General features: G+C 44.2%; 1 protein-coding gene across 6 annotated transcripts in view; it reads right to left on the reverse strand.

The window, feature by feature from the left end:
* Positions 1-2,623: 2,623 nt before the first annotated feature.
* TAF5L (TATA-box binding protein associated factor 5 like) overlaps positions 2,624-21,181 on the reverse strand; it is a 32,564-nt gene continuing 14,006 nt past the window's right edge. For 5 of the 6 annotated variants that reach the window (XM_030334156.2, XM_030334160.1, XM_030334157.1 and 2 more), the window contains exons 3-5: positions 20,651-20,755; positions 11,884-12,608; positions 2,624-4,258 (exon numbers count right to left, since the gene is read on the reverse strand). In XM_030334156.2, coding sequence (XP_030190016.1) covers positions 3,416-4,258; positions 11,884-12,608; positions 20,651-20,755 — 1,673 coding nt within the window. In that variant the 3' untranslated portion in view covers positions 2,624-3,415. Of the gene's footprint in view, positions 4,259-11,877; positions 12,609-20,650; positions 20,756-21,181 lie in introns of those variants that run through there. The other variant, XM_030334161.2, reaches the window with a different exon arrangement.

A 21,181-nucleotide genomic window follows, 5' to 3' on the forward strand; every position in this document is an offset into this window, starting at 1 on the left:
TCCATGACATTTTTAATATCTGAATAAAAACAAGTGAAAAGCTAATCACAGCTATACTTAGAAGCTAAGGATACACACACACACACACACACACATAAACTTCAAATTGTTTCCCGTTTCATCTCAATTTATTACTTTCCTTTATCTTAACTTTCTCTTTCTTTTGGCCTGTCTACTGCTAAATTGAAATTACAGTCAGGTATTCTGAGCCTCTCAGTCTAAGAAATCTCAAGCTGTTTTTTCCCCGACCTGACGCACATTACAGAGATTTATCATCGTGGCTCAAAATAATTGAAGATTCTCAAGTTTCTTTTAGAAACTTGTACATATTGTTTGTTTGCAGTTAGTGTCAGTTCGATCTGCTTGCTGCTGATTTCTCTGGCAAAGGGAAGCATGAGTCTAACAACTATTGGCAAGAATATTTAATTACTAGTAACCTCAGGTCACTCTTTACCTGGCAATGCGGGAACGAAGGAAGACGAGAGTGTGGGGAAGAACATGCACTTTGGAGCCAGACTGCCCAGGTTCAAGTTCTGGTTACTAGCTGTGAGACTCTCTGGCAAGTGACTTAATCCAACAGGGCCTCAAAATCCCCAAGGTAACATGTGGATAAAAATGGCACTTAGCTCCCAGAGTCGTTATGGAGATCATAGAATGATTTCTGAGAGATAGTAAGCACTGCATATACATAGATATATATTTAATATGCATATTTCCTTCCTGAAGGTTTTTTTTTTTTTTTTTAAGGTTTTTCTATCTTCAAGGCTATATCCTCCAGCTAGAACTTGAGGATACTAAATAGCGCTCCTCTCTGTAAAACATCCAAGACATGTGATCATTCCCTGTTGGGTGTAGATAATATAGCTTCTCTGGGCTTTAGGTATTTCATGTACCAAGTGGTGATATCACCAGTCCTGTCCGCCGAACAAAACTGCTCTGAAGAGAAAATAAAACAACACAGGAGAGCAACGTTAAGAGTAGAACTATGTTCATATGCACCCTCGTGGCCATAATCACACATATGATATTTCTAAGAATCTGGGGGACGTTGTGAGGAGGGTTCTATTAAGTTAAATTACTCCACATTAAAGTTAGTTCAAAACAGCAAAAAGAGGCCAAACATACGGATCATTAAGAGCTTCAACTGAAATTACAAAGCATATACATGATCGGTAATTTTAAGACTGACCAACCTAATACATTTTTTGTGTTTAATCAAAGAAATATTGCATTCAAAAACAAACACAAACCGTTTCCAAATCATCCCTAATCAGTGGTATTTTCACTTCTGGAGAATGATTCAGCTCAATTTAGGGATTATTGCTTCTAGCAATATAGCATACAATCTAACTTGAGAGTTCACTTCTTACAGATAAGAACACATCTGAATTCTATCTAGGCTCTTCCACAGACGATGTGGAAGGTGACGCTGGCTAAGTTACCATAGGATCCTTCTTACGGTATCTCAAATATACAGATTTTTATGATTAAGAAACATTTCCTATTATTATTAGCATCTTAGGCTCAAGTAAAAACAGAATTTTCACACATAATGCTAGAATCTTCCTATTTGGTTTCCTGAGAGCTTTTGATGTTTCACCAGTACATTTAAAAAATTCTCACATCATTTAAATTTTTGCACAAGACCTTTATCTGGAATTGTTCAATAAATGGTTTAAATTAATGAAACAACACAGCTCTTATGCCCCTTAGAAATTTGATCAGCCTTTTGTTTTTTTTTTTTTTTTTGGAGAGACAGAGAGAGACAGAGTGTGAGTGGAGGAGGGGTAGACAGAGAGGGAGACACAGAACGTGAAGCAGGTTCCAGGCTCTGAGCCATCAGCACAGAGCCCGACGCGGGGCTCAAAGTCACAAACCACGAGATCATGACCTGAGCTGATGTCGGACGCTTAACCGACTGAGCCACCCAGGAGCCCCAGAAATTTGATCAGTCTTAAGTGCGACCAATAATTCCTGTGAATGGGAAGAGGAATCATGATTCACAGTAAGCTGCACAGGACACAGGGGCAGAGAAGAGTACACCTGCATCGGGGCTGGCCTGGCCTACATCCCTGGCTGCCATCCCCGGGAGAGGCGGGCTGCGCGCCATCCCGGGACAGGCCGCACGCCCATCTGTCCTCACAGTTTCAATGAGATACGACACTTTTTTTTTTTTTTTTTGAAACTAAATACATTTTAATAGAAAACAAAATACAAAATAACTCTTTTCAGAAAACAGAAATATTTAATCCTTTTTCCACGAATTCGAACTTGCTTTATCCTCAAAGCACAGTTGGCTATGCGTGCGGGCGTACTCAACGATTTGTTCCGCAAACTGTTCATTAAACCGCTGTTGCAGCGCAGGTGGGAGCCACCGATCGCAGGAGAAAAGGATGCTGAGAGAGCCACGCCTCTGAAGAGGTGGGCGTTTGGAAATTTAACATTTTCTAATTCTATCTTTTGCCTTATCGCTTCGATTTATTTTCATCTCTTTGCTGCAATCTGTCCTTTCGGGGGGAGAGAACGGTTCACAGAAGGGCAGCCGCGAGGAGACTCTCTCCCACCATCACCGCCAGAGCCCAGGACTTGCTCACACGCACCCCCCACCCCCCCCCACCCCCCCACCGCCCGCTTCGAGAAACATGTCAGCCGGAGTGATCAGTCCGTCACCCCAGAAATTTTCCCTTTCTCCCAAAACACTGTGCTACCAAATTCTCTGAATTCCCTGAACCTCAAGATTCCAAGTATCACAGCCAGTGCCAGGAGTAAAACCTGAAAGATGAGAGCAGAGAAAGCCCCTCTGCCAGTGCTAGGTTTCCTCTTCTCAATAATAATAATAATTATAATTATAATAATAAAAAAAAATCCTGGTTCTCTGTAATCACGGGAAAGGAAAGACTTTTTGCCAGGATTATCCCCGCCCCGTTCCTAGTTCCCACCCCCTCATTCCTACCCCAGTAAAGCCCCCTTCCACCCAGGCGACCGAGAACACATGATCCTGGGGCACTGTCCTGAGCGCGCCCTGCGGCCATCCTAGGGCCCAACGCAGCACCCGGCGGTGGTGGTGGCAAGGGAAGCAGCATCTCGGGTTTACACGCGGGGAAAGCGAGACACACACCGGAAGGTGCCCGGGTGAGGATGCGGGGGGATCTTTGTAAGAACTTGCAATCCGACCTCCAGAGCCTCTTGATTCTCCATCTCATGTCCAATGACAGCACCTCTCCCGCCCCCAGTCTTTCGACCCTCAGGGGGACGGAGGGAGGGAAGGGGTGACGCGCTCGGGACGTCTGCATGGGAGAAGGGGGGGGGGGAAGCGGGGAGTCTTTCACAGTCAGTCAGTGATTCAATCTCAATTCGTCCTAAGACTTGCAACCTGGAGCCTTTCCACTACTGCCCCAGTCCGTTACAACAAAGATTAAAAAAAAAAAAAAAAAAAAAAAAAAAAAAAGAAAAAAAAAAATAAAAGTTCCTGATTTTCTTGTGTGATTCCAGTCACTAGAAGAAGGTTGCAGGCCATGAACTGCACGCTCAGTACATTGCTCATCTGCCCGGTGTACACGCCCACGAGTTCGCCAGAGGAGCCGTCGGCAGGGGCGCTGCAGTACGTGTTCCTAATGTCCCAGACGCGCACCGAGTTGTCCATGGACGCGGAGGCGATCAGACTACTGTCCGGACTGAAGGTGAGGCTGGTGATGTTGTCCGTATGGCCCCTCAGTTCTTTATAAAGGGTCCCAGAGGCCAAGTCCCACAGCTTCAGCCGCTGGTCCTCGCCGGCCGAGGCCAAGTACTTACCGTTGGGAGAAAAGGCGAGAGAGAGCACGGGGCCGCGGTGGCCGGTGAAGAGCCTCACTGAGTTCCCCTGTTGGGCACTCCACAGCCGGACAGTCTTGTCGGTCGAGCCTGTGGCTAAGTAGTTCGAATTAGGGTGGAATTTGACACAGTCCACATCTGCCAGGTGCCCGGCATATATCCTCAGCGGGTACGTCCGATCAAATGACCATAGCCTCGCGGTGCGGTCATGGGACCCGCTGGCAAAGTACAGGCTATATGGGCTAATGTCCAGGTCCCACACAGGGTAGGCATGTCCTTGGTATAACACAGTGTTGGTGAAACTCCCGAGGTCCCAGTACCTAATGGACATGTCTTCAGAACAAGAGAGCAACCCTGAGCTGTCTGCGAGGAACCTTGTGCTGTATACTGGTCCACAGTGTCCCCGTAGTATCTTCATCTCTGTGCCCGCATTATCATCCTCATCATCCTGGGAACAGTGGGGGGGGGGGGGGATGGCAAAGAGACACACAAGAAAAAAAATGTTTAGTGGTCTGCCATGAAAACCAAAGAGTCCAGCAAAAACAGAGCATCTGCCCAGTGTCAGTGGCCTCGCGCTTAAGGGTGAGCCCAGGAAAACATCGCATGACTGCATAACTGCATAAAAAGCCTCCTACAACTTACAAATTGGCTTCCTGACATTCGTCCTGCAGCTAAGACTATATTAAAAGTATACAGATGCGAGGCTATTATTATAATACTGTGGACCTTTCCGTTAGGCTGGGGAGAAGAGATTTCAAAAGCTGATCAAAAGACAAGTCAATGGTAATTTCCACTGTTAATTCGGATGGGCATCATTTGGAAAGATTTACTTCTGAATTCACATTACGTTCTTAGGTTCTTTTCTTCTGTGGGCAGGTCTTCATCGGTCAGTTTTAGCTGCTTTATAAACCACATCGCTCCCTGTTTCTACCCTACTAAGAAAATTCCTGGCATTCCCATGACTGGGGTCAATGACGAAGACAGATGTGGTCTTGATTCGAAATTAATACAAAACCACCGTAAGGGCTGTCACAATAAAGCCTAGACACATCGGAACGAATAGTAAACCAGAAAGGTGCAGTTACCAATAAATGACGCTCACACCTTGCGACCAGTCATAAACCATAAACTGCTGGTGTCCAAAAAGAAATAAAGATGAAGGGTTTTTTTGTTCTTCTTCTTCTTCTTCTTCTTCTTTTTTTTTTTTTTTTGAGAGAGAGAGAGAGAGAGAGAGAGAGAGAGAGAGAGAGAAATCCATGCTGAGCACGGAGCCCAACTCGGGGCTGGATCCCACGACCCTGGGATCATGACCTGAGCTGAAATCAAGAGTCAGATCCTCAACTAATTGAGCCACCCACGTGTCCCTAGATGGGATTTTTTTTTTTTGATGTGTATTTATTTTTGAGAGAAAGAGAGAGACAGAAAGAGAGAGAGGAGAGATGGGCAGAGAGAGAGGGATACAAAGAATCTGAAGCAGGCTCCAGGCTCCGAGCTGAGCTGTCCGCACAGAGCCCGACGCGGGGCTTGAACTCACGAACCAGGAGATCATGACCTGAGCTGAAGTCAGATGCTTAACTGACTGAGCCACCCAGGCACCCCCCTAAGATGAAATGTTAAACTGAGACTTTCTGGAGGGTCTCAAACATTTTCCCAAACAAAGCATGGGTTTAGAATAGCTTTAAACAAAGCCAAGAGACTCATGGGATTCTTGGAAATAAATTCCTGTGTGTGGGGACAGAAAAGAAGATAGCCGCTCATAGTACTGAGGGAAGTCCCCTTCCTCACCCTCTTCCCCCCAAGGACACTATCTCTGTTCAAAATCCCGGTTCCCTTCATTCTCTCGTAGACAAGCACCTTACTTAGCACTACAGCTCTCGGTCCAGGAATTCATAAATTAACACGGGTTTTAATTAAACCCCAGGTGAACGGGGAGTAAGGAGATTTTTGAACCAACTGGCTTTGCTACCTTAGAAATAAAAAGGTCTACGAGCCTTAGGTTCTGGTTCAGGAAAAGGGCATCTTTCTCATTTCCATTTGAACACGATGAAAATCAAAATAAGACAAATGCCTTCAATGTGTACATATTTGAGGAAAAGGTAAGAGAAAATAAATACTGACGTCCATGAATATTCAAAATGGCTATTCCAGACATTCAACATTAAAAATACATAAGCATTCGGGAGCCCAACGTTCTACCGAGCGTTACCAAGAATATTAGTAATTTTCCTTTCAAAAGAGGTTACAACAACACTTTAAAATTTCAAGAATGACTCATTGCTGTACACCAGAAAGTTTATATAAAAACTGTGGGAGCAAAAAACGACCCCGGATGAATTACACAGAGACCCTTTGAAGGTAATCCACAGGGCACGTTACCATCTCTGAGGCTTAAGTGGTCTTCGTTTGGAGCAAGAAGTTAGGGAACTGGGTCTTCGCCTCCTAGGTGGGGACCCTAAAATCAAGCTGGCACTTCCAGGGGTCTTGACGACTGTCCCGAGCACATGGAAAAGTGCCTGGTTGACTGTATAGACCAAGAGATGGGGAAACCAGAGCATTCCTGCTGGCTATCACTATCAGTCCTATGCCAGGACCACAGCTTAAAATAACCCAGCCACATTTTCTTCTGTGGCTCAACCCAGTCCCACAAGGGCCTCAGCATAGTCAAGCTGAAACTCTGAACAAGCAGCTGATTCACACATGCCCAGCCCAATTCTCCCTCTCCTTCCTTTCGTGCCAACAGGACAAAACCCCAAACTCCCTACAATCGGCTGAACCGACAGCAAATGCGCATTGGTCCCAAACAGGAATTTTTAATTCGTAAAGTGTATTCGTGTAATACTGGATGACACCGTGTGCATTATAAAACACGCGTAAGAAATTTAAAAATAAGAAAAGGAAGCATAAAAAGGTCTTCGAATATTGTGTTTCGTACCCCTGTGCCATAGTTTGCTAAACCCTGCTTTAGGTCACGGAGGCCCTACAAATCTCGGGCTTCTTATGGATGTCTGCTCCTGGACTAGGAGGTTCGATGGGCCTCAGCTCACACTCCAGACTTTCTTAGCTCAAGGGTACTCTTCGGGGTCTGAGATTTGGCCTTGGGCTGTTCTCCCATCATCAGGTGCCAATGGAACTGGAAGAGATTAAATATGGCGGGCTTGGGAGTTGGTTAAGACTTGGGAGCGAGAGAAGGCGGCTCTCGGCTCGTGGAGCTGAACACGTTGTTGTAAGCGTAAAACACACCAGATTTCCAAGACTTAGGACAAAAAAGGAGAATATAACAGATTTCGGTAATAATTTTTTTAATATTGCTTACATGTTGAAATGATAATACTTTAGCCACACTGGATTAAATAAGATACATTATTAATTTGACTCTTCCCTTTTACTTTTTTTCATGTGGCTACTAGAAAAATAAAAAGTACAAACAAGGCTCACGTTACACTCTTACAGGCCGGCAAAGACCTAAACGACCATTGTATACACAAATCACAGAACTGAGTGTCATTCACAACACTGACTGCTTTCCTTTTCAGACTGAAAGACTGCTGGACTGGGGCAAGGCTCGCTAGACAGTGCGTGAACTGACGCTGTAGTGCAGGGCTGCTAGGAGGGTGGGAGGCTGGCAGGGATGAGGGTGATCGTGTACACATACCTGAAACACAGAGAAAATCCTTGATCTGGTGTCTGTGGTTTGGCCATGTTGCTCGAATATTAAAAAGACACAGTTACCAATCAACAAGGGTAAACGCTGGACCTCATCGCTAACTTAGAGGATGGAGGGTCTCAGACAGGAGGCGGGGGTTGGGGGGGGGGGCGCTGCTACCTTTGGGAAGAAGGGCACTGCCGTGCCAGTTAACAGCTTTTCAGAGGTTAATCCAGAATATCTTCCAAGTTGAAGATATCGGGGCAGTGCCGTAAATCCAGTTTTACTTAATAGAGAACATTTTATGCCCTCGTTGGAGCTTTTGTTTTCTGATTTTTTAAAACTGAGACAGAATTCATATACTCTAAAATTCACTCTCTTTAAAAAGTATAACTCGGGCCACCTGGGTGGCTCAGTTGGTGAAGTGTCCCATTTCAGCTCAGGTCATGATCTTGTGGTTCATGGGTTTGAGCCCCACGTTGGGCTCTGTGCTGACGGCTCAGAGCCTGGAGCCCACTTCGGATTCTGCGTCTCCCTCTCTCCCTGTCCCTCCCCTGCTAACGCTCTGTCTCTCTCTGTCTCAAAAAATAAGCATTAAAAATAATTTTTTTTGGGGGCGCCTGGGTGGCGCAGTCGGTTAAGCGTCCGACTTCAGCCAGGTCACGATCTCGCGGTCCGTGAGTTCGAGCCCCGCGTCGGGCTCTGGGCTGATGGCTCGGAGCCTGGAGCCTGTTTCCGATTCTGTGTCTCCCTCTCTCTCTGCCCCTACCCCGTTCATGCTCTGTCTCTCTCTGTCCCAAAAATAAAATAAATAAAAACGTTGAAAAAAAAAATAAAAAAAAAAATAATTTTTTTTTACAGCATAACTCGATGGCTTTTAGTATACTCACAGAATTGTGCAACTATGACCACTTACCTAGTACAGAACATTTTCATCACCTCAAAAAAGAACCCCTTTCCCCATTAGCAATCGCTGCCTAGTTCCCTGTCCCCAGCCTCTGGTCTGGGGAAACAATCTACTTTGTTTCTATGGATATGACTATTCTGGATATTTCCTATAATGAAATCCTATAGTATGTGGTCCTTTGTGGCTGGCTTCTTTTACGTAGCAAAATGTTTATTTACGAGGCTCATCTACATTACAGCAGGTCTCATATGTATCTTTATAACTTTTTATGGCTGAATAGTATTCCATCACACAGATATACCACATTTTGTGTATCTGTTAATCTGCTGATTGACATTTGGGCTGTTCACACTTTGGGGCAATTATGAATAATGATATTATGAACATTCATGTACAAGTTTTTGTGTGGACATGTCTTTTCAATTCTCTTGGGCCTATATCTGGAAATGGAATTGCTGGGTCTGATCAATATTTTAAATGCCTACCATTAAAACATTTTATCCACTAATTTGTGCAACGACTGTTGCTTCGCAAAGATTAAGGCAGAGGTTGCAAAGTGGAGTTTTGATTGGGTTTTCGTGTCCTTTCGTACTTCCTACCAGCTCTTTGATCCAGGTAGCTTTACCATTTACTTTTACCTGCTTGGCTTCTACAAGCATGTGAGTTTGTGATCTTTGCATTCAGAGTTTCTATTTTAGGGGCACCTGGGTGGCTCAGTCAGTTGAGGGTCCGACTTCAGCTCAGGTCATGATCTCACGGTTTGTGGGTTCGAGCCCCGTGTCAGGCTCTGTGCTGACAGCTCAGAGCCTGGAGCCTGCTTCGGATTCTGTATCTCCTTCTCTCTCTGCCCCTCCCCCACTCGTGCACTGTCTCACTCTCTCAAAAATAAATCAATGTGAAAAAAAAAAAAAGAGTTTCTATTTTAGGGGTGCCTGGGTGGCTCAGTCGGGTAAGCATCTGACTTCGGCTCAGGTCATGATCTTGTGGTTCATGAGTTTGAGCCCCATGTCGGGCTCTGGGCTGACAGCTCAGAGCTTGGAGCCTGCTTCGTATCCCATGTCTTCCTCTCTCTCTCTCTCTCTGCCCCTCCCCCACTCGCACTCTGTCTCTCTCTCTCTCTCAAAAATAAACACTAAAAAATTTTTTTAAGAGTTTCCATTTTAATTGTGAATTCTACAAAGAAGTCCAAGTTCTCATTGAAGAAACATTAAAAACTATCAGAACTGATTTATACCTTGCTTTCCCCCAAAATGTTCCTCGTCAGAAACCAAAAAACCAAAAACAACCCCCCTCCCCACCATAACAACAAAAACTTCCCTAAACTGCTATGACAAAATGGGTGGGGGGGCGGGTAGAAATCCCAAACAGGAAACCCCTCACAACATAATGGGACGATCTCAACTTTAGTTCTAAAGGTAAAAGAAAGTTTGTTCACAAGGAAAGCAGTACCTTCATACTGGAGCAGAATCTATGGTACTTTCCATGTGGATAATGGCGAATAAATCAGGAAGATACCTAAACAAAACAAGCGCTCCCCTGACATCACTTCTTCTGAGTTGAATGGCATGTCCCACCATCCACCCAGGTGGTCAAGTCTAGACGCAGATGTCCTCCTCGACTCTTCCTTTCCCTCCAGCCCCTCCACTGAATCCAATGCAGGAGCTCTCATCTAACCTGTCCACTGTGCTCCCTTCCTGCCGCCACTCCCCTTGCTCAGGCCCCCATAATCCCTCACGCAGCCTGTGGCGCCATACTGCTTCCTGTCTTACCACTCCCAACGGTAGCTACATTTAATTTCTATCACTTCCTGGAATTCATCACGTTATTCTTCGCTTCTGGGTCTTCAAACGCACGCCTTCCAAAGCCTGGAAATCTCTACAGAATGGATCACAAAGCTAATTCTCAGTGGTAACCAATGTAGAATCTTACAACATTTTTTGAACCTAATGTTCTTTCCTCCTTCGTATTTACCTTTCTCTTTGCTATCTTCCTTTATGTTAACTTGTAATGCCTAGAATAATCTCCAAACAATATCATCAAGCTGATAAGGTCGGCAGGAATAATTTCTCTCCTTGTATTTACAGAAGGCTGTAACTCAATGAAGGCAGCATCCTTCAGTTGTATGTGAAGAACGCTCAACAGGCTAGAATTGTCTCCTAGGAAAAGAAATCTAAAAATTCAAATACATGAGCAATAAAAAATATCTCGGGGGTGCCTTGGTGGCTCAGTTGGTTGAGTGTCTGACTCTTGGTTTCAGTTCAGGTCATGATCTCATGGTTGGGGGATCGAGCCCCGCACTGGGCTCTGCTCTGACAGGGTAGAGCCTGCTTGGGATTCTTCCTCTCTCTCTGACCCTCCCTCACTCGTACTCTCTCTCTCAAAATAAATAAATAAATAAATAAAGTTAAAAAGATATTTTGGAGGGTACTGTAAGATTCTAGAAATCAAAGGGTGTGTATTGGAATTTAAACCTTTTACTCATCACCACAAACTCCTCTGTATCATCTCAGTCACAAGAAACAAAAATTCAAAGATCATACTAACTGGAAGTTGACTAACAAAACAAGAATTGGAAAAAAGGGCTTATTTTGTGCATCCAATATTCTTGATATCCTTATCACCTATGGAAATTAAGTTGAACTTTTCTAAACTCCTTAATTGTTCAACCCCATGCAAAGAATTTTCCATCGAAACTAACTTGAGCCACAGCTCCCTGAATTTCAGTGGTGACGAAAATATTCTTGCCCCCAGCTGTTGTGGGGCCACTTTCAGGGAAGGCGAACTCTATGAAATTTCTCTCTTTGCCCACATGTTTTTTCTAAGACAGTAACTCTCAGGGACTTGAAACTCGGGCCACTCGGCCTGCCTTTTCGGTAACCATCCCTAAACAAACCGAACAAGATCATTACCCCGACTGATGGGTGAAATGTCAACTACACTTCCTGTGTACTTTTCAAAATGGGGTTTGGGAACACCCCGGGGGACATGAAGCCAGAGGACGTGCACTGGCCTCAGGAAGGCCAGTAACACCCAGTGTTGGTGAGGGTGAAGGGAGACCAGAGTTCTCATTTACTGTTGATGGGACCGGAAAATGAGAATATTTATCATAATTTAAAGTGCAGACCCTCTGACCCAGCAATCCTACTTCTAAATGTTTATGTTTGCACAAACGTACACCCTGGCTGCCACCACCACACACACCCACACCCACACTTACTGTAAATCTCAATATTAGCTAAAGGTCTTTAATTAGGCTTAGCAATGTTATCCACATTCAGACAGTAACAAACACTGATCGATCATTAATGATGTTCAGTTAATGTTGTTAAGGATAGTTTTCATGTCTTCCAAGGTTAGGCATGAGCAGGAATTCAATGGCTACAGGTTACATGGGCATTAGTCTGGCTGCGGCTATACGGTGAAGGAAATAACGAAGTCCATTCTCCATAAGATCTGTCACGTTTGGTAAGAACTCTAAGCAAATTAGTAAGGCAGGTGTAGGCAAGAAAACTGATATTCATACCTCCTCCTCCAGAATGTCACAAGCCAAGTGGATGCGGGACACGTCTACTTGATGGGGTTCTGACTTTAACTTCCTGGATCGTAAACTCCACAGTTTTATACAGGAGTTGTCAAACCCCGCAGCAAGCAGCTTGCTGTCTGGGGAGATTTCCGCAGTGTTCAACAGCTGCTCTGTGTTATAGAAGGCATAGAAACAGATGGTGGTGAGGGAGGGAGGGCCGTCCTTGACGCGCTTAATGCTCTCCTGCAAGACCTCCAGGGCAGCCTCGTTCTGCAGGATAGGGGCGGGCATGTCAGCGGGCTCTAAGCCGTTGCCCTCGCTCCGGGAGGAGCCGCCGCTGGCGTAGAGCTGGTAATCTGTTCTCTTGGCAGGCTGCACGTCAAGATGGATATGCAAGGTGAGGACTTTGCACAGGGCGGTGTTGTTGTCACTTTGGAGGTAGCGGATCAGGTAGTTGTAGCTGTCTTCCTGGAGACGGACCACGTACTTGTTATCTAGGAATGCTCGAAGCTTGAAGTTAGACAGGATGTCCTGGATGGTTTGAGTGGTCTGTAGCTGCTCAATGACATCCTTCTGGCTAGCGTTCTGCAGAAACATCCCATGGAAGCGGCTGTAAAAACTTTCCACTGTGCTCTTAGGACTGTTCTGGACCAGGTTGAGATGGAGGTAGACAAAGAGAGGATAGAGGAGAGGCATCACTTCGTGGCTATGCTGGGAATCAGAATCTACAATGAAAAACAAAAAACAAAAAACAAAACACGAGGGCTTTATAATCAGTATAATTTCAAGGAATAATGGGACTCTCCCGGGGAGCCCACCATCACAGAACACTTTCTGGTCAGGACTATCGATTGACATAGAAGCCCAACGTGGAATTGTGCAAATTCAAAGCCTTTTGACTGAAGGAGGAAGAGCAGGGACTCTGACGTCCAGCAAAACTGGGTCTGAAGTCGGCCACAAATCGGGACTTTGATGCCCAGAGAGGTTAAGTGACTTGCCTAAGTCCTCACGACACTTCAGGGGTTTGTGCCCAGGTCTTCGAGGTTCAGTACTTTCCCTTCAATATCTGCTTCTCAAACTGGGGAGCGCGGACCTCTGAGGGTCCTTAGATATACTCTTGGGAGACTGTGAGTTCTTCACAGACACTTTTTAACTCGACGATGATTAAAAAAACAAAAAACAACAAACAAAAAAAACGAACACAAAGTACTGACATACGATTTTAGTGCTCGATTTAATTTTGTGATGACTTCTGGCAGCCGTCACCTAAAGTGATATCAGGGAGTACTCATTTTTGTGAGTTCATTACCGTGTCTCCCTACCCAGGCTGGCACGCCCTAACACTAAGATGACAACATCCATCCCTTGTTGTCCCATATCTGCCAGTGTCATCATTTTATGTTGACTACAAAATAAAACTTCTCTGTTGCAGTGATAATTTGCAGATGAGACATTTTCATGTCATTAAGGCTAAACCATTTACTAATTTGAGACTTTAACATCAGGAAGCTACGTGACAAAGGATGTTCAAAAAAGTGTCCGGCTTTAAATGTCACAGGCGAACGACAAAAGCCCTGAGGTGTATCTGACACCTACGTTAAGTGAGGGCAGAGTGAGCCATGAAGGCACAAAGGTTGTTCAGCCAGAGGCCAGTGGGGGTGGCAGGACCTTACGCGGGGTGCAAGGGCCTCCGGGAAGCTGAGTGCAGACTAGCCTGTGTCACAGCCAGCAGCACCGTCCCCAACTCCACCTGGAGCGGCAAGTTAGTTCTGGCAAAATCCATCCGATGTATTCACTTGCTGTTAATGTGAACTTTAATGCTTTTGTGGTTTTGCTTGTACTTGATTTGTGAGTTTCGGTTTCATTCGGAAACACGGCAGCCATAAGGGTTTTATATCTAGTGTAATGTTTGCACACAAACAAACAAGTACCCAAATGCTTTAAGTCAGCATTTGCTGCTTCTGCCGGCATCTTTTTTTCCCCTCCGTGAAAAAGAATCCCTTCATGGCTCAAAATCAGGAACATCGGAGAATCTTGCCTCCCTAATTTGATGACAAATGATACCCGCATGGTATCTCTACCCAACACCCTACTTCACTTTATCGCAGGTGAATTAATTGTACAATACGTACAGTTTAGAATCAAGGCGTCCCTACTGCAAGACATGTTTAGAAAATGAACTGAAATTGCGACTGTCACCAGGCCGCTCTGGGCTCCTCCTGTCTCCAGCAGGCAAAGAAGGGAGTTGCAGTGCTGGCTGGGCCAACTGATCCTGACTACCAAGGGGACACTGGACGGTCACTCCACAGTGGAGGAAAGGAAGGGTATGTCTGGACTACAGGAGATCCCTTAGGGCATCTCTTGGTCTCATTCTGTCCTGTGGTTAAAGGTAATGGAAAACTACAAAACTCTAATCGAGGCAGGTCCAGTAATGGCCCAAGGCTCTTCAGAAATGAAGGTATGGATCATCCCATCTGGTAAAGACCCAGGACCAGCTGAGGGGATCGCCGAAAGGAAAGAAAATACAGAACGGGTAGAAGAAGGTAGTTACCCACCAAAAATGAAATATGTGACCAGTTACAGAAATGAAGATTATTTATGTAACCCTCCCTATTTTGTTGTGAATATGTGTGTGTGTGTGTGTGTATCTATAGGCAAATATCTTTGTTTTCTTTCCTCTCTTATTCCCTTATCATGTACACAAGTTACTCTGATTTTGTATCAGAGTATTTAAGTATCGTTAACTTTATGCCATAGTATTTAAGTTTCAGGATATCAAGGAAAAGAGTAAATCACCTAAGGACTTTGTTTTTTCTTCTGGGGGAAGGATTAGTGCATTCTTCATTGTCCTCAGGAGAGCTGTATCATGATAGGTGGAATAATGACCTTGTTAATAATCTTTATTTGGAGAGTAAGTACGCTTTCAGGAGATGGGTACGGGTGCCAAGTTGACAGGGGGTGGACTTGTGGTGGTGAATTTCGTGTCAACTTGGCTCGGTCATAATGCCCAGATACTTAGTTAAACATTATTCTGGATGGTTCTGTGAAGGTATTTTGTTTTGTAGATGCGACTAACGTTTAAGTCAGTAGACTTTGAGTAAAGCAGATCATCCTCCATAATGTGGGTGAGCCTCGTCCAATCAATTGAAGGCCTTATAAGAACAAAGATTGCTCTCCCCGGAAGAGGGAATTCTGCCAGGAGAAGAGGGAAATCTTTGTATTTGAACTGCAACGCTTCCCAGGGTATCCAGCCTGCCTGCCGGTTCTGTGGATTTTGGACTTGCTAGCCTCCAGAACTGCATGCACTGACTCCTTGAAACGTATCTCTCTGCACATATGCCCTATCAGTTGTGTTTCTATGGAGGGCCCAGATACAGACTTTGGTCTTTAATTCTCTCTCTTTTTTTTTTTTTTATGTTTATTCATTTTTGAGAGACTGAAAGAGACAGAGCAGGAGAGGGGGAGGAGCAGAGAGAGAGAGACACACACACACACACAATCCGAAGCAGGCTCCAGGCTCTGAGCTGTCAGCACAGAGCTCGGCGTGGGGCCCTGAACTCACGAACTGTGATATCATGACCTGAGCTGAAGTCGGATGCCTAACCGACTGAGCCACCCAGGCACCCCAATTCTTTAAATGCTTCTTCCGTAAATGCTGTAATTCTTTAGAAGAGCTCCCGAAAATTTTTTCTTTAGAAGCTGTAATTTTTTTTTTAATTCTTGTAGGTCTACTTACTTTCGAGAGAGCAAGCGAGCGCGAGCGGGAGAGGGGCAGAGAGTGCAGGAGACACAGAATCCAAAGCAGGCTCCAGGCTCTGAGCTGTCAGCACAGAGCCCGACACGGGGCTCGAACACACAAACTGTGGATCATGACCTGAGCCGAAGCCAGACACTTAACCGACTAAGCCACCAAGGTGCCCCTAAATGCTGTAGTTCTTTAGAAGAGCTCTGGAAAATTTTTTTCCCCAAAATACTAATGAAAAAACCAAAACCAAAACAGCTCAATCCTTATCAATTGGACTTCCAATATACGATGGGGATGAAGAATTGTTTGCAATTCCTTAAAATCTTAGTTTCAGGCTTCCTTTTCAAAATGAGAGGCATTTTAGTTTAATAAGTTTATAGAAAGAACCTAGCCAGCAAGAAACAGGGCTGCACTGCCTCAAAACTGACTGAAATTCACTGCTGTTTCAGCTCAGTTTCAAAATTGCTTAGCTGTTCTCTCTTGTCTGAAGAGAACCGGTCAGGTATAAAATAACATTTTGATCAACATACTCATTATGTGGAACAAGGTGAGACCCACATGATCAATCTTGTTTCCTTGCAATCATAACACGCACTTTGGATTCTGCTCAAAGGGGACCCACTTAAAATAGATTTTTTCTAATTTCAGAAGGAGCATATCCTCCGAAAAGCGTGATTTTCTTTCCTCCCATCCATCTACCCGCCGGCTACGTAACAAATGCCTACTTGGAGCCACACTCCTCTGGTGGGAAAGAAGAGGAAGCTTTTCATGGAGTTTGCAGAAATCAGCAGCGAAAAGGACACGAGGTTAAGTGAAAACCGAGCTTGTCAGTCCGTGTCCTCCTGCCTGTCTCTGTGTGGTCTGACCCCACTACGTGGCACCCCGGCCTCTACTCTGAAACACCACACTGCCCAGCTTGACTTCTCACGTCCCTCTCTCCTGGGCTCCGCTTCTCCCTCGTGTTCCTCAAATGCTCATTTCACTTTCAGGAGTGAACACGGAGTGTGTGTTTCTTGTGACCCAGGCACCTGACATCCGTCATTGTGTCTAAGGGTCACGGCCGGCCCCAGATTCACACCTGGACCGAATGGTTCCAAAGCCTCTGCTCTTCCTACTGTGCCTCCTGAAGAAAAGGGCCCACAGCAGTAGGTGAGCTCCCAGAATCTCTCGCCCACAGATAACTTACGGAGGAAAAAAACACTCCGGGTGCTCCAGCCTGAGAGGCTCTTATTTTCCTACTATCTTCGAGATTTATCATCTCCTAAAACTGGAATTTGCACCTCCGTGAAGCTGATGCTGAGCTCTTTATCACAAGTCTGTATCTTCTCTTAAATACTAGCCTCGGTTTCCTACTGCAGTCTATACTGTGGGAGGCCACCATCATCGTGATGTACAAGGCACAACCTGACTTATTTCTGCCCAATGTAGCTTAAGCCCCGGTTTGTCACAGAGCCCGAGTCATCCTCCTTTGATCTCGAGCCTTGGAGAGTCTACCTTGGAAATTTAATTATGACATCCAGACCCTGTTTTCCATTTTCACACCTCCGCTGAGTTCTGGTCCTTACTCACCTCCCTTCGCAAGCAAGTACTGCAGCGGACTTCAGGCTGGCCTCTGTGCCATCCCACTTGCAAACCCTGTCACCAACTGCCTTTAGACTAACATTCCTGCTGGTTGTCTCTGCCAGGAGACAGGAAGAGGCTCACGCTTCCAGGCCCAGTGGTCAGGTCTCTCCTCAGCCTGGCTCCAGGGTGTCTGGCTTTCTCTGCAATCGGAAAGCCCTGTTCTCAACCAAGCTCGTTTTCTCCCTGCTCCTAGAGGGGAAAATTGCCATCTCTACCCTCTTGTTCCTATCTTTTCCCCACACCCCGAATCCTCCTCCTCCTCCTCTTTCACCGTTTACTGAAATCCAACCCACCTTCCAAATGCTAACTTAAATTCTACCCCCTACTCAGGAAGGCCTTCTCGACTACCCCAACCAACGTTCACCTTTCTTTCAGAATGCGATTCCTAGACGTACAAAATTCAACACTGATTTCACACTGGCTTGTGAAAATTCTTCCACTATGTTTGAACTTTATTTAAAAACTTTTAGTTTTAGACTTCTGTGGTTAGGATTGCTTCTTACTTAGATTAATTACTATATCTTATACTTTATCTTGGTGCTCAGGAAACACTTGTTCATTTGACTTGGTTGACTACTCTTCAGAGGCCTGAGGGTATGCAAAAATGTTTCAGGAAAAGCAGTCTGTAAAAACACACGACAAAACATATATTCACCCCCTCCAAATAACCTGTGCCCAGTGGATTAAGGAATTATAGGTAAAATAACAGATAACTTCCTTAGTTTTTAAACAAGACAAAGGAGAGGGTTAATAGATTACAACTTACTACAATGTAAAGTTCTGGGTGAAAGAAATTATGAGATGAGAATAAAGAAGATACCACATATTAGGAGAAAACCAGCATCCTCAAATACAAGGAGTCAACATTTACTCCATGTTAAGAGTTTGAGCAGGTATATATATATTTTTTTAATCTTTATTTTTGAGAGAGAGACAGCATGTAAGCAGGGGAGGAGCAGAGAGAGAGAGGGAGACACAGAATCTGAAGCAGGCTCCAGGCTCTGAACTAGCTGTCAGCACAGAGCCTGACGCGGGGCTCGAACTCATGAACTATGAGATCATGACCCGAGCCAAAGTCGGACACTCAACCGACTGAGCCACCCAGGCGCCCCGCAAATATTTAAGAATAACATCGAGAGCCCAAAGAAATAAATTGAAGCAGAAAACTCTGCACCAGGGTAAATCACATCAGTGAGCAATTAAATGTATTAATAATTCTCCATTGCAAGAAGTAACCACAGTTCTGTATCATAAAATTATTCCAATGAGCCTATCATATCTATGCTTCATTGATTTAAAAACGTAAACAAAAATCTATACAGTATCACTACAGTCACAAGTGTCATGCATAATGGAAATAAGTCGTATCTATGACAAGAGTCATCTCACGGGGTGAGTACAGGGAAGGCATCACTATTGTAAGGATACATTGGGGCTTTATGCTTTTGTCTGTCTCCCTCATTAGACAGTGGGCTCCACATCAATACTCTCTATTGCAATACCACTGCTTAACATAAATATCGGCTGAATGGATGAAAGAGAAAGGCTGAGAAGAGTCAGTCATTCCTTTCCAAACCAGCTTCCCCACCAATAGCACAGAGAGACAAATCTATCGTGGAGAGAGAAATAGAGCCCTATTTTAAAAACAGAGTAAAACGTCTTTCTACAGACTGAATTAAAAATTTTGAAATACTGCTTTAAGCCTCCAAAGCGAATGCCAATGATTAAATTATCTCCAAGTTCTTGCTTACCTCTGAATGAAATCCTTCTTATAAATTCAATTTTTTTTTTTTTTTAATCCTTACTGGAGACGGAGAGCAGCTGATCACTGTTCTGAGATATTTAACATTCATATGATATGAGGATCTTAATGGAATTTCTTTCTTTTCAGTTTAAACATAATAGACTCTTTTTACTAAACCTTTAAGTTTCATGATTTTTTCATTTTTGTAACCATTTAAAAGACTATACTTCTGAATTCCATCAATCAACAACTGAGGCTGATAAGATAACCCTCTCTAAGGTTTTATGTCGTAACGTTTATTCCCTGTAACATTTTGGCCATTTTCCCCAACCGCAGGACACAGGAAATATGGAATCTCTCCTTTAAAATACAAACTATTAAAGGTCAAGTAAAATCAGGACAACCCTAAGTGAAATAAAACTAGATGTATTATTTTGGTTTATAACTGATTGCATTGTATGCATCTTTACCATTAAAGATTATTATTGAGGATTTTTCAAATAAAAAAAAAGAAAACAACCTCAAAGAGTTTTAACTACATTTACTATTAACCATTTTATCTGCCAGTTACTCTCAATCCTTTGAGGGCAGAGAGTTTTGTATTTCTTGTACTTCAAGGTAACGTGTATGAAGAAAGTACTCAAGAAAGTTTGATTAATAACCTGAATCAAGCTGGTCTCCCTCACTGCAATAATCTTTCCAACATTAAAATTATAATCAGTCATTTTAGGACTGGATGGATGAGAACACTTGGTTATACCTTTGAATCGCTTTTTCTTAAAAAAAAAAATTTTTTTTTAATGTTTATTTATTTTTGAGAGAGAGAGAGAGAGAGAGAGAGAGAGAGAGAGAGAGAGAGAGGCAGAGCATGAATCGGGGAGGAGCAGAGAGAGAGGGAGACACAGAGTCCGAAGCAGGCTCCAGGCTCTGAGCTGTCAGCACAGAGCCCGGCGCAGGGCTCGAAGCCACGAACTGTGAGATCATGACCTGAGTCGAAGTTGGACGCTTAACCGACTGAGCCACCCAGGCGCCCCTTGAATCGCCTTTTCTATTTCAAATACAAGGAAACCAGAGCCCCAGACAGGCCAAGCAACTCCATTTTTTTTTTTAAGTGATTAATTTAAAAAGTCATACAGGGAGTTAACAGAACTGATTGGAACTCATATCTACTGATTTTGCATTCTAGTGGTCATTACACCACCCATGAATGGTCTAAATTACTTCTAATTTTTTATCTTGCTGATTCATGAGAACAACAGCCTTGCACTTGGGGAAATAAGAGGAAAAGCTCATCCTGAGATGTGCTATATTAGTAACAGCAATTTCAATGTACATTTCAAATTCTCTACATTTAAGTATGTTTCTCTACACGGCTGATTGAGCTTTCGCTGTTTCAACCCAAGTTCTAGTCACTCTGCTGACAGCCACAGATAAAACGGTGAACAAAACATCTGGAGCCCTGGTTCTTGCACACTTTAACCTTGCGATTTAAGTCTCTTACGAATTCCAATAGATTGTAATACTGAGTACAAGGGCTGTGCGAAACCACCTTGGAATCTCTACTATGTACACCATACCTGGAATATACTAGGTTCTGAGGGAAATTTGCATGATTCTTTCTTGATAAGAAGTAGCTCCTAGTGCTGAGTACTTACCAGTGAGAAAATTCCGTAGTCGTCCGAACTGTACTTCATATTGCTGGGGCTCTGCCTGGCAAGGGGCTGCGGACACGATGTTGGCACAACCGGATTCGGATTGGACTAAGGCGGAAAAGATACACGAGATGGGGATGGGAAACACAATTATTAATCCAATACGTGGCAGGATGGATGGACGAGGGTGTTGAGTACGCATCAGTAGCAATGGACATTTCAGTACGTTTTCAAAGTATGCTGGGACTTCTGGTTAAATATGACCAAGTGATGACACCTATGTATCTCCTCTCCTTCCTGATACCCAAAATAAAATGACAGTGGAGGAATGAAAAGGTATAAAGCACAGAGAAAGGTGAGTGAGAGGACAGGTCCATAAGTTCACGAGAGACCTATCTGAAAGCATCTGACCCCATGTTCTGACATCCTACAAGGAGGTACCTTGGTGTGGGTCTATTTTCAACCATCGTGATGAACACTTAGTGGGCCCTTTCAATTAAAATTCATGTCTCTTGGTTCTTTTTTCTTTTTTTT

Source organism: Lynx canadensis, chromosome D2 (assembly GCF_007474595.2).
Source record: "Lynx canadensis isolate LIC74 chromosome D2, mLynCan4.pri.v2, whole genome shotgun sequence".
In the NCBI taxonomy this organism is placed as follows: Eukaryota; Metazoa; Chordata; class Mammalia; order Carnivora; family Felidae; genus Lynx; species Lynx canadensis.